At 45.0% G+C, this 13,106-nt stretch overlaps 1 protein-coding gene across 1 annotated transcript in view; it reads left to right on the forward strand.

The window, feature by feature from the left end:
- Nucleotides 1-3,031: 3,031 nt before the first annotated feature.
- MAP1B (microtubule associated protein 1B) overlaps nt 3,032-13,106 on the forward strand; it is a gene marked incomplete at both ends in the record, with an annotated part of 103,278 nt that continues 93,203 nt past the window's right edge. The window contains 2 exons of the mRNA XM_080702863.1: nt 3,032-3,215; nt 11,572-11,673. Of these exons, the coding sequence (XP_080558989.1) occupies nt 3,032-3,215; nt 11,572-11,673 (286 nt within the window). The remainder of the gene's footprint in view (nt 3,216-11,571; nt 11,674-13,106) is intronic.

Below are 13,106 nucleotides of genomic sequence, written 5' to 3' on the forward strand. Positions count from 1 at the left end.
AACCCAGGGACATTCTACCTCCAAGCTCTTGCCCCAGCCTTATTATTTGGTCTATTTATTTATTTATTTATTTATTTATTTATTTAGAAACAGGGTCTCACTGAGGTACAAAGGGCTTAAGTAGCTGAAGCCATCTGTGAATCACGATCCTCTGGTCTCAGCCTCCCAAATGCTGGGATTACAAGTGTGCATCGCCATGCCCGGCTTGTTTTTATTTATTTATTTTTTTGATACTGGGGAATGAACCCAGAGGCTACTACCTCTGAACTACAAAGTTGCTCAGGGTCTCGCTTATTTATTTAGCTGGCCTCAAACCTGTGATCCTTCTGTCTCACCTCCCAAGTACTGGGATTACGGGCATAGACGTGTACTAGCATGCCTGGATAATCTCTGATTTTATCCAAGATAGAGGTTGCCTCAGGTATTGTCTTAAGCAAGTAACAATAGTATGTAGCAGGAGTTTCATCATTATTTTCATTGTGCATAATTTTAGGGATACCTTCTATTTATAAGTGATATTAGTGTTTCCATGTATACAGCAATAAAGAATTTTATTTGAAAATAAATTTAAGAAGAGATAAATTGAGTAAAAGAAAACTATTACATACATCAAAATAAAGGTGTTTCTGAGAAACAAACAAACAAAAAAATCACTAGCTGGGGCTGAGCTCCGATGGCTGACCTCTAAGAAAGTGTTCTTTGCCCTATCTCCCCCTCTCATCCTGGGCTTCCATATTGGCCTCCATTTTCTAACAGTAATTGAATGTCCTGGCCAAGATACGATCTGTTGCCATTTCACTAAGAAACTCCTAGTCTCTGTTTACTGGTGACTAAAGCTATCCCCTGAGCTTGTAGACCCCAAATGCTACAGGCCAGATGGTATCTTTATTCCTATTGATCAGACTAGCACATAGGAGGGGACCCACAGCGTTTGGCTGTCCATGGACTATTTTTGTTTTCAGGAAAGGGATAGGAGTGGTGGGGCTTGGTGGTGCAGGCCTGTAACTCTAGTGCTTGGGAAGAGGAAACAGGAGGGTCACAGGTTTGAGGTAAGCAGGCACTAAAACACCCAGGATTCAATCCCAAATCAGGGAGGAAGGGAGAGAAGGAGGGAAGGAGGGAAGGAGGGAGAGACAGAGAGAGAGACAGAGAGACAGAGACGGGCAGAGAGCAAATGAAGAAAGGTAAGCCATGACAGTTAACACCTAAGACTGAGTTATTTTAAAAACCTTAGAATATTCAAGGTGGGTATTTATTTATTTGTGGTACTGGAGGTTGAAACCAGGGGCATTCTACCTCTGAGCATCACTCCCCACCCTATACTTTGTGTGTGTGTGTGTGTGTGTGTGTGTGTGTATGTGTGTGTGTGTGTGGTGGTGGTACTGGGGTTCCTAGAAGCTCTTCTACCTCCGGGATACACTCCCAGACCTATTTTATATTTTTTAAATTTTGAAACAGGGTCTCTTAAGCCAGCAAGACTGGCTTCGAACCTGCGCAATCCTCCTGTTTCTGCCTCCCAAGCGCGGGGATTACAAGGGTGTGCCACCACACCTGGCTTCCTATACTTATTTTTTTAATTTTGAAATGGGTCTCACTAAGTTGCTGAGGGCCTTGCTGAGTTGCTGAGGTTGAAGCTAGTCACAAACCTGCAATCCTTCTGTCTCGGGTTTTCCAGGTACTAGGATTAAAGGTGTGTGCCACACACACAGCTTTTTTTTTTTTTTTTTTTTAACAAATATGCTTTCTAGTATTAAAGTTATATTGAATTTCCATCCATTTTTGTTCCCTAAAATTCAGCCCCCCAGTCTTTGTGATGGTGCCATGTTTACACATTTGATTTCCTCATCATCTTTCCCTTCTTGGGACAGAAGATATATTTATTATATCTGTGAGAAATGGTTGTAGATGGACTGCCTTTAAAAAACATTTTTATGAGTTTTTCTAAAATAGAGGAAGGCGATAAAAATCCCCCACACTGCATGTATTTTAAAAGGCATCATTATCACATGAAATAATTTTGCCTGTGTGTCCCCAAAGGAACTGAAAAGTACATTATAATCGCTACAATCCTGCTGGGTAGAGACAGTATCTTCTCTTTATTCTTTGTTATAGCGGATACTATCTGTTCAGCATATTATTAAGAAAAGAAGTTTGCATCTAAGATAACAAATCTGTATTCCTCTCATTTCCATTAAGTACTGAAGGCCAGTACTTTTTCGCTCTTATCCCTTACAGAGTCGAAAGCCAGATCAAAAGTAGGCTCAGGGGTTGTAATTTTCATTCATTCTTTAAGTGAAGGTCATAAATATTGCTGTCGGTAAATATTGGTAGAGATGTCTTCCTAAATCCACAAGGTCAAAGAAAAGACAGGTTCCAGTCTTCCTAGGCGGGGCACCCTCAGGACGCCTTCCACTTTAGCTGTCGCGGACCCTGGCTTTATCATAGACTGGACACAGGCAAAGGCCTGATTTTATGCACCTCGGACGTGCAAGGAATCCCTACTCTGAAAAATGGAAACTTATCCCGTTTTGCACCCGCAGGGTAGGTTTCGGAGGAGGCGGCGGGTGCGGGAGGGGGTGGGCGTAGGCTGACAGCGCCTTCCCTCCTCCCGGCTGCAGTCCGAGCCCTGGGGCCCCGCAGCCCCTGGGCTCCAGGCCCTGCCCAGACCATTGTCCACACACCTCGTCCCTCGGCTTCCGGGCCGCGGGCGAGATGATTTGCTGCGGATGACATCAGCCCTGGGCCACCGGCTGCCGAGCGCCGCCGCCGCCGCGCGAGGATGTGCCGGGTGGTCCCTTCCTCCTCCTCTTCCTCCTCCTCCTCCCGGGCTCCAGCCTAGCCTCCATCTCAACGCGGCGCCTCCCCGCCCTCCCCGCTCTCGGCCGCCCGCAGAGGGCGGAGGGGGAGGCGGCGCCGGGAGGCGGGGGCGCAGGGGGCGGAGCGCAGGCAGCACCTTCCCAGATAATCCTTTCTCCTGCCGCAGAGCGGAGGAGCGGCGGAGAGGAGCGCTGGGCAGCAGCGGGCCGGCAGGATGGCGACCGTGCTGGTGGAGGCCACCGAGCCGGAGCCGGCCGGCAGCATCGCCCACCCGGCGGCGTCCACCTCGCCCAGCCTGTCCCACCGCTTCCTCGACAGCAAGTTCTACTTGCTGGTGGTGGTCGGCGAGACGGTCACCGAGGAGCACCTGCGGCGCGCCATCGGCAACATCGAGCTGGGTAAGCGGCCGGCCCGGGGCCGCGCCCACCGCCCGGCGCCCCCCGCCCGCCTTCTGGGCCAGGGTAGAGAATCCTTAGAATTAGCAGCTTGCAGACCCAAAGGGAGAGCCCCCCGTAACCTTGAGGGAGGGTCACCGGGCTGGGTCCGCCGCGGCCGCCCGGGGGAACGCAGGTGGAGGGGCCGAGGCCGCGGGGGGGGGCAGCCACTCCTTTGAGCACCCCTCCTCGCCTGCGCAAAAAAGCCCTCCCGCCCGCAGACCTGGGCGTGAAACACCCCGAGCCGGCGCCGGCGTGAGAATCACCCTCCCCACGGGCGCCGCGACCCCCGAAAAATGCCTTTTCTGGGGTAAAACTTCCCGATCCTTTCTTCCCTGGGAGTGACGAGGCTCGCCCGGGGCCACGCCCGCCCCCACCCTCGGGATGCGGAGCCGCCCGCGCGGGTGCCCAGCCGCAGCCCGCCTCGCCCGCGCCCCGGGTTGCAGCTTTGAGAAAGGACAATGGGGCCCCCAACTTGTGGGGTGGGGCTTCTTTGAAAAGTCTGGGCCTCGGGAGGGATGGCTTGCATGGGGAGGGGGCGGCGGGAGGGCCAGCCCCCGCCCCGTCGGTGCACGGGGTAGCGGTTCTCGCAGCTCTGGGCGGGGCCGGAGGGTCCCAGCGCAGCCTCTGCCGCCGCCCGCCCCGCCGCCCCACCCGGTGCCGCAGCGCCCCGCCCTCCGCACCTGCCCCCCGCACTGCGGCGCCCCCCGCAGGAGGGGCTGGGCGGCGCGCCCCCCGCGCCCGCAGCCGGCTTTGTTGCGCGGCGACCCCCCGGGGTCAGCTCCGCGTCCTGCCGCCCCTCTGCCCGCGGCGGCCCGCCCGCCCGCCCCCCGCGCCTGGCAGAGGTCGCCGGGTCTGCCCGCAGCCCCGGCCCGGCTCTATTCTCTCGAGGTGGTGCTGAAGCGATTCTGCCCAGAGACACCGGCTGGTGGGCGTGGTGCAGTCCGCACTGCGGTCTCTACGGCAGCCCGAGGCGGACAAAGGGCGTTCACGCAGCCCTTCTTCCCTGCTCCTCCTTACCCCAATAAAAAGATGGATGAAAAACCTTGTTTTAGAGGAAAAAAAAAAAAATAAGGGGATATCATCTGCTTCTGCAATTGGAAATGGCCACTTGTCCCCAGAACAAAAGGCTGCAGGGTGGGGACTGGAGTTGCAAACCTGGTTCTTTTGTTTAACTTTAAAGCACTGATTTTTTCCCTTTCAGCCTAAAAATAATGTGAACAGAAAATAATCGTGATGTTCCTTTCGAAAAAAAATCAAAAATAGGATTTTTAAAGTGAACGAGCTGATTTGAGCATCTCAATAACCATTTGCAAACTATAGGCCTTTGATCTGATTTGTTTTAATTTTTTTTAATTTGCAGTTTTCTCCTTGAAATTTTTCACACTTACCCACTTTGGGCGTGGCTATTGTGGGAATCAATGACTTTGGATTTTTTGGAAAAATAATTTGTCCGTACCATTGCCGAGAGCAATAACATATGGAGAGGTGCTTTTCGATTGACACAATTTTCATAAGCACCCAACTTGGTGCCAGGAGAGGTATCATCACCCTTATTTTATAGATGGAGGGCCAGAGAGGCAGGAAGGGTAAGGATACTGGCTCAAGGTCACACCACACATCAGCCACAGGAGTGCCCGCACTGCAGCATCACTCCTTTTCTGACCCTGTCATGTTAGTGCAGACCAGGCAACATCAGAGGGAGATTTCTGTCCAGCAGTTTTCAGAGCTGGCCTTGGTAGAGGAGCTCCACTTGTGGGCAGCGCCCATGCGGGGAGTCGCCTTTCCCACCATAATTATCTTCTTGCTTTGTTACTCAGCTGATCATCCTTACAGTGTCCCAGGCCTCCGGGGGTTTATTCAGCTCGCCTCTGCGGGAAGAGATGCAGCCAAGAAGTGCTTTCTATCTTAACTACTAACACTTACTGATAAAATTCAGATTTGTCTTACTGGCCAAAAAAAAAAAAAAAGTAATTCAATCTCATTTGAGTATTGTATAGAGAGGAAAGGGCACAAATCAGAGATGAACTGCTCAATCACAAAGTGAACCCACCTGTGTTATCCAGATAAGAGACAGACATTCCTGGGATCCCAGAAGCCCCCTTCCCTTGTGTTCTCTTTGCAATCACCATGCCTTTCTGATTTTTAATTCTTTAATTTGGTTAGTTTTTTTTTTTTTTTTTCATGGAACCCTGAAATGGCTCCACCGATCCCATTAAGAACCAGCCAAGTGAGTGAGCGGAGCCATCTCCTTGTGCGCAGTGACAGATGCTGCTGTTTCCCTGGGGATTGTTCTCCTGCGTCCTGGGGTTCTTCAAGCTGCAGGGCCCTCAGTGCTAAGTGAAAATAGCACTTTCCCAGCGTTTCTGAGATGACTTAGCAACAGGGCAGGCAGCATCTGTTTCCCTGTGCATGACACGCTGCTGCTTCAGCCGCCAGGTCCCAGCTGGACCTCCTCCAGAGGTCACTCTGATGCCACTGCTGTTGCTGCTGGCGCCTGCAGGCCATGTGTGTGAAGCAAGATGGAGCCGCTGCAGGGGCTCAGCTCTGACTGCTTGCTCTTGCTGCTGCGTGGATGCTGGCAAGGCAGCTTCCTCATCAGTGACTCTTCTTATTATTCTTCTGCTCTTAACTGAGGCTCTCTGGGGCTGGAGACCTGAGTGACTTAGGTTTTTGCCATGGGAGCGCTCTCTAGGAGGCCTAGAAGATAACTGTGCAGGGATGGTGGTGCTGCAGTAAACCAGCAGGCCTGGCATCTCAGTGTGGATGCTTAGTGAATGCTTCTTAAAACCAAGGAGGAGAGATGGGTTGCTCTGGTTTTCTCAGCTATATTCAGTAAGCACAATGCCAGGCATGGTCCTTTCTTCTCCAGTGTTTGAAACAATAATGCTTTTTTGGACTGGTCTAGCTTTGCTGATTCGGTTATACCGGATTTTATTTCAAACAATTATGGCTACCACCCATTTCTATTCCTTAGCAGTTCCTTTTTCCCTTCCCTGATTCAATTCACACCCAACAAGGATTTAGCTACTTGTTTTTTTTTATTTCCTATTTTTAGATTTTTTAGCAGAGCACCCTCTCTGGTTTATTTTACTACCTAAACTACACCCATCTGTCCATCCATAGCTGGCAAACTGAATTCTAGAACCTTGTAAAATGAGTTTTCATTGTTTCATGGTATCCTTTTACAGGAACTAAAAGATACAAGGAATACTAAATGTCAGTTTGATGTTTTCAGTTACTGTCAGAGTGTAACTTCTCCTCTAGTTATAGGAAATCAACAAGATTTGGGCATGAGAAGATAGATGAGTGTAACATCTATTGCCCTGGATCTTAGGTGTAAATTTAGCTGGTTACATTGTAGCCTTCTGATGTCACATCACTGAATATGTTCCTTCATTCTAAAATGGTAAGAGAATGATGAGCCCAGGGAAGATTTGGATTTAATTTTCATTTTCTTCCGATAAGAAGGAAAAAGCCCAAACCATATGTAGTAGGAGTTAAGCAAAATGTTACAGAGTGTTAAATTTATTGTGTTTGTCTTTATGCTTTTCAAAGTCAGAAGGCAGATGGATTTCTGCTTGCACTGCTCAGTTGGTATTATCTAGCAACGGCTCTGTGAGCCATGCTGAAACACGAGCCAGTCCCAAAACTTAAGGTCATTAAATTGATGATTCACTGTTAATCTTCTCAAAGGGCTTTTTTTTTTTTAATAACTCCCAACTTTTATACCAAATAAATAAATGATTATAAATCACATCTCATTTGCTTCTATTTTAAAGTGTTATCTAAGACCTCAATTATCATCAGTGCTTTAAAACTATGAGCTCTGTAAGATATTGTCTGCATTACAGATAACCCTATATACTAGGGCTGTCAAGTTGCTGGCTTAAAAAAAAAAATAAGAAAAAAGAACAAAATAGGAACCTTTTCTCTAAAAAGTAAAGTCTTAGGGTGGGGAAAAGAAAAAAAAGTAAAGCCTTCCTTAGCTTAGTATCTCCTTTTTGTTTCTTGAGTTTATGATTCGACTCTATTTTTCATTTGCTTTTTAGCAGTTTTACAGATAGAATCCTGAATATAGATAGGTTAATTGTTTAGGTATTTGAAAAAAAAAATTCAAAAGGTCATCTCTTAGAGGGTACAGTTGAAGCCCATAGAGGAAAATCAGCTCTGCAAAGGCTCAAGTAACTGTCACATTGAACCCACCAGCCATCAACATGCACTGCAGGGTCATTTCATTTTGCTTTCTTTAGTCTACTGTAACTCTTAGGAGTGTGTGCATGCGTGTGTGCATATGCATATATTTAAATATATGCACATATAAATATATGTATATATTTAAATGTATGCATATAAAATATAAATACATGCATATATTTAAATATATATTTAAGCTTTAAAGGAGAAGTTTTTTTTAAATTTTTAATTGTTCTATTAAACAATCCTGCAAAATGCTTGCTGAGGTAAACCTGGCACAATCCTAGACTGTAGACACCAAGGATACCTGGCTCTTCTTCCTTTTCACTTCCACTTATGATGTGATGACATAAGAAGTCATCACATAATGACTTTCTTTCCTCCTTTTCCCATCTCTAAATGGCATGTGCATGCTTGTTTCTCTCTGTGCACTGCTACCATCTGGCGTCAGAGAGCTGAGAAGACCCTTGCCACACCTTGGTCACCAAGGATAGACTCAGTGATAGTGCTCCTGTCCAGGGCTGGGCTCTAACCAGAGAGCAGAAAGGAGTGTTCTCAGGAATGACACATGCCCCTTGGGCCCAGACGTTTAAAATTAGAGGTTCACTGGCTCCAGCTGCTGGAGGTGTGACCCACTGTTACCACCTGGGTAAGCCAGAAAGACACAGTCATCCTGGATTGCTGGAGAACATGCCCTGGGGGAGGAGTTGCCTTGGGGTGCACTGGAAGGCCTGTTAGAAAAAGGCTGTTCTCCTCTCATCCCAGACCAGAATGACCTGCTTCTGGAACTCTTTAGAACCTCATTGCCAATACCCAGGATCTGGATTGTGGGAAGGGAGAAAATGCAAAGTTCCAAGAAGTATACTTTCTGCCCTGTGAGTATTAGCGATCCCACTGTTGGCTCCCTGTTAGGCAGAAGGGGAGATACAGAAACCCACTAAATGCAGATGAACCTTCAATGAGAAATATTCTTCCTTCACTATTGTTACCCAGCAGAAGGTACAATGTAATTACCAAGTAATCTTATTTCTAAAATTGGTATAGAAAGTGGCCTGGTTCCAAAAACTTCCTTTCCAACTAAAATAAGTAGTAAATCCATTGTAATCTTTATTTTATAAGTGGTGGTAGCGATTGTGCATTGTTAAGAAATAATTTGGCTGGAAATTGCTCTCTTAGAAAGAGAACCATAAATTTTTAGTTTCATCTGGAATGCAAACATGAGAAATAGGGTCTGGAGGGTGGGGGTGTAGTTTAGTGTTAGAGCTCTTGCCTACCCAGCACAAAGCCCTGGGCTTGATCCCCACCACAATGCCAAACACACACACACACACACACACACACACACACACGTGTATGTATGTATAGATAATAAAATAGATAAAAATAAATAACAAAGCTGGGCGTGGTGGTGCACACTTGTGATCCCCACGCTTGGGAGGCTGAGACAGGAGGATCGCACAGGTTTGAAGCCAGCCTCGCTGGCTTAAGAGACCCTGTTTCCAAATAAAATATAAAATAGGTCTCAGAGTGTAGCCCGGAGGTAGAAGGGTTCCATCCTCAGTACCACCAAAATAAATAAATAAATAACAAAAATAAAAAAGAAATATTATTTTGTCAGTTTTCACTACTATAATTTAAAACTTACTAAATAGATTTCGGGATGCTTAACACTTTTTTATTTCTAGATTATAAATACATAATATATAAAAATAAGTATAAAACAAACATTTACTTGCATGTTTCCCGACAAGTTAACTGACGCCAAGGGGAAAATGACAAGCAAAAATGTAAGAGCGAGGGCTTGCATAACCCCAGGTGAAGTCACTCAACTAATGTAGCAATTCAGACAGGACTTAGAACAAAGACAGGAAAAAATTGTATGAATTCAATTTAAATACATATGTCTGATTATTAACTTATTGACCCAGCTTGACAAGCCAGAAGACAAAGTGGAGAGCCAACCTGCACAGAATTCATCAGCAATACCAATTAAGCAGCTCAGACAGGGACTCAATGATTTTTCACGCCAGGCTAGTATATAGTGTATATGTTGAAGTAAAATATTCTAATGAATTCAGACCTCTCAACCTGTCAAGCTCCCCAGGAAACAAAAAGAACCCATTTATCATTTCTGCACTAAAAAGATCCGCAAAATCTCAACATGCCTTTCTTGTTAAAATTTAAATACTCCATTAGCACAAATGCAAACTGAGACCATTAATGTTTCCAGGGAGACCCATAAAATTCTCCCTTATAATTTAGCCTCTCTTTAGGAATGTTAACTCTCCCATATCTGAATTCTTCTCATTGATCGTATGAAAAATTTCTGCCTCTAATGGACATACATCTGTTTGAAAATATTCCTTATGGTTGAAAAGGTATATTACCTTAAAATATTTTAGTTGTGCAGAGATTTTTCAGTCTTTTTTTTTGTAAATTTTATAAACAAATGGTCTCCCTTAATTCTTTGTATGTATGACAAGAAGACAGAATAAACCATAAATGGGGGTAAATATAGATATATACATTATGGATTTAGAGATGTGTTTACACATTGATTACCATTTTAACCCCCAAGTCTGTATTCACAACAAATGACTAACAAAAAGGATTAAATGACTAGCTATTTATTTAGAGATACTTCTGTAGTGTTATCCCAGAGGCTTAAGCCCTGCCCTTAGGAGATAGGCAATAAATGTTTGCTCCTTTAGAGATGCTCCTGGCAATTGAGGATATTCTGTGCAAGGGTACAGTCATGGATACTATGGACTGGCTGCACCATGAGCAATCTATTTGGAAAAATATAAGCACACACACTCATGTTCCTCTCCAGTCCCGTCTTATCCAGTACTCTGGGTGTTGCCCTGAGCATCCTCTTTGGGATGAGGAGGTAGAGAGAGAGAGGAGGCAGAAAGAGACAGACGGGAGGCAGAGCCAGGAGCACAGGAACCACCATAATTCTGCACCTGGATCTTGTGTTCCTCTCACCCCTGATGACCCTTTCAGTCTAGCGAAAGGAAGTTCATGGCCCCCAACTCCATCAACATTTTATCAAGTATACAAAGTTGCCACATTTCTTTGCTTCTGCATAAGAAAATTCATTACAACAATTGTGAATGAAAGTGCTGCCTGCGCAGCTGGTCAGGTAAAAGAAATGTCTTGAGATCCAGCCTATTAAATGTGGATTGATATCTGGGGGTCAAGAAACCAAGGTCAAAAGTGGGATGACTGGCCGGGCGTGGTGGCACACGCTTGTAATCCCAGTACTTGGGAGGCTGAGACAGGAAGATCACAGGTTTGCAGCCAACCTCAGCTACTTAATGGGGCCTCCACAACTTAGTGAGACCTTATTTCAAAATAAAGAATAAAAAATAGGGCTGGGGGTGTAGTTTGGCAGTAGAATGCCCCTGGGTTTAATCTCTAGTACTGCAAAAAACAGGGGTGACTCCGGGCATGGTGGCGCACGCTTGTAATCCCAGCGCTTGGGAGGCTGAGACAGGAAGATTGTGTGGGTTCAAAGTCAGACTCAGCTACTTAGTGAGGCTCTCAGCAAGTTGGTGGGACCACGTTTCCAGATAAAATATAAAATAGGTCTGGGTGTATAGTCTGAGGTAGAAGGTCCCTGGATTTCATCCCCAGCACCACACACAAAAAAATATGGGGTGAGTACAAGAGAGAAATCACACATACACACCATAAGACATCATCTATTTCCCCCCACCTGATTTCTGTACTTTCTTGCCACCTACAAGTAGATCATGAGAGAACTAGCAGTGGTCTGACATTCTCTCAGCTGCCAGGCATCTTCCTGCCCTTTCTATTCCTTCCCTGGAGGAAAGCCTGCCATTTTCCTAATAGCTGTTTTCTTTGACGGTTCTAGCAAAGCTGCATTTACGTTTTATGAGGGCAAAAGTTCAGCCCTCGGTGCTGGTTTTCCCTCCCTGTGGCCTGGTGGAGACCTCCCGGCCTTCCTAGTTTGTGGCTGCTCACTGCTCGTCACCAGGCTCTTCAGAAAGACTTTCCACATCCTCCTATAAAGCCTGAGAAATGTGGCAGTAAGGTTTTCCAAACCGCTCTGAAATGACTAACTGGACATCTGTCAACTCTTTCTTTTTCTCCTTAGGGATCCGATCCTGGGACACAAATCTGATCGAATGCAACTTGGACCAAGAACTCAAACTTTTTGTATCTCGACACTCTGCGAGATTCTCTCCTGAAGTCCCAGGTGAGACTTTTGTTCAGTGTTAGCTTAGAATTTAAAAAGACAAAGGACAGGGTATCAGCTGGCAAGTTTTGTGTGGGGCTTAGGGATTCATATTTAGGAAAAAGTTGTTCTTTTATTACTATGATTCTTTGTATTTGTTATTATCAAGTAACTTAGCCAACAGCCCCAGCTTAAACAGGTCAATTCCAAGCTAGAGTTGTATAGTATCATCTATTTTGTGAATTCCTAGCAATTTCTAAGTTCTAGGGTGATTTTTTTTTTTCTGTCTCTTTACTCTAAGCTCAAGGGATCGGAAACTAAATGTTAATTTTACTCAGATGAAGTTATGAATACTAATTGAATACCCACAGAACTCCCTAACTTCCTCCTTTCAAAAGAAAAAGGAGCCCTCAACTGCATTTCCAAATGGGATGTACATCACATTTTCATCGTTTCCTTATCAGCCCTCACCCCCTGCATTATCAGTTACCTTTCTAGGTGTGGGGGAAAGAGTCTTGGCAGTCCAAACTGCTGTTAAAATAGCCTTTCTTTTAAAGATAAGGAAGAATACAGAGTAATTAAAGGTAAGAACACAAACACTTGACATGTGAAGGTGTTTCCTCCCCTGGGGGTATGCCCCATCCTCTGTCTCTGCTGATGGTGTATTCATACCAACTCATCTCTCCTTCCCCTTCTGAACCATAACCCCTGTTTCTCGTAGTTGGTCACATTTGGGGACTATAAGACAAGAGTTTCTGGCCCATAAACACTCCAAACCCAGGATGTGTTTTCAAAAACTTCACCTTCAAAACACGTTGTTGTGTTTTATTTCTTGATGATCACTTGCATTTTATGTAAATAGAGTAAAGAAAATTCTGTCCTCAAGCTTTTATTCTAAGATTACTAATTTAATTGGCATTCCTATAACATCAGGGAAGGAGGTTCAGCCTTTTGGGATGATTGGGTCAGATTCCATTGTAATGTGTATATTGAGATTTAAAATCACTTTTTTAGAATGTCAGGCCCTTCATGCATCATACTTGGCTGCAGTAATATGCCTATGGGACTGTTCTGGCTCTTCTTTTTGAGTTTGATAGTAGAATAAAATCCCATATATTTCAGTTGTCCAAATAAGTCGCAGCTTTCAAACATGGAATTGAATGAATATGTTAAGAAAAACTCAGCAAAAAGCTTTTATTTAAAGGCAAGCTTTTTTAAAGCCCTGTGAAAAATCAAGTTACTCTTAAGTAACTTTGTACTGGGAAGATAACTTTGTACTGAGAGATTAAAAAAAAAAGATCCAGAGACTATCAGACAGCGCATGATATGCCGAAGGAAAGGTACAGTATAAGTGGTTTTTTTTCTTGTTGTTATTATGTTGTATTTTTATATCTTGTAAAAATCTCTATAACTTTTCAAATAATTTCGCAAAAAATGAGACGAGCCCTTTGCTA

Source organism: Muscardinus avellanarius, assembly GCF_963383645.1.
Source record: "Muscardinus avellanarius genome assembly, chromosome: 1".
Taxonomy (NCBI): domain Eukaryota; kingdom Metazoa; phylum Chordata; class Mammalia; order Rodentia; family Gliridae; genus Muscardinus; species Muscardinus avellanarius.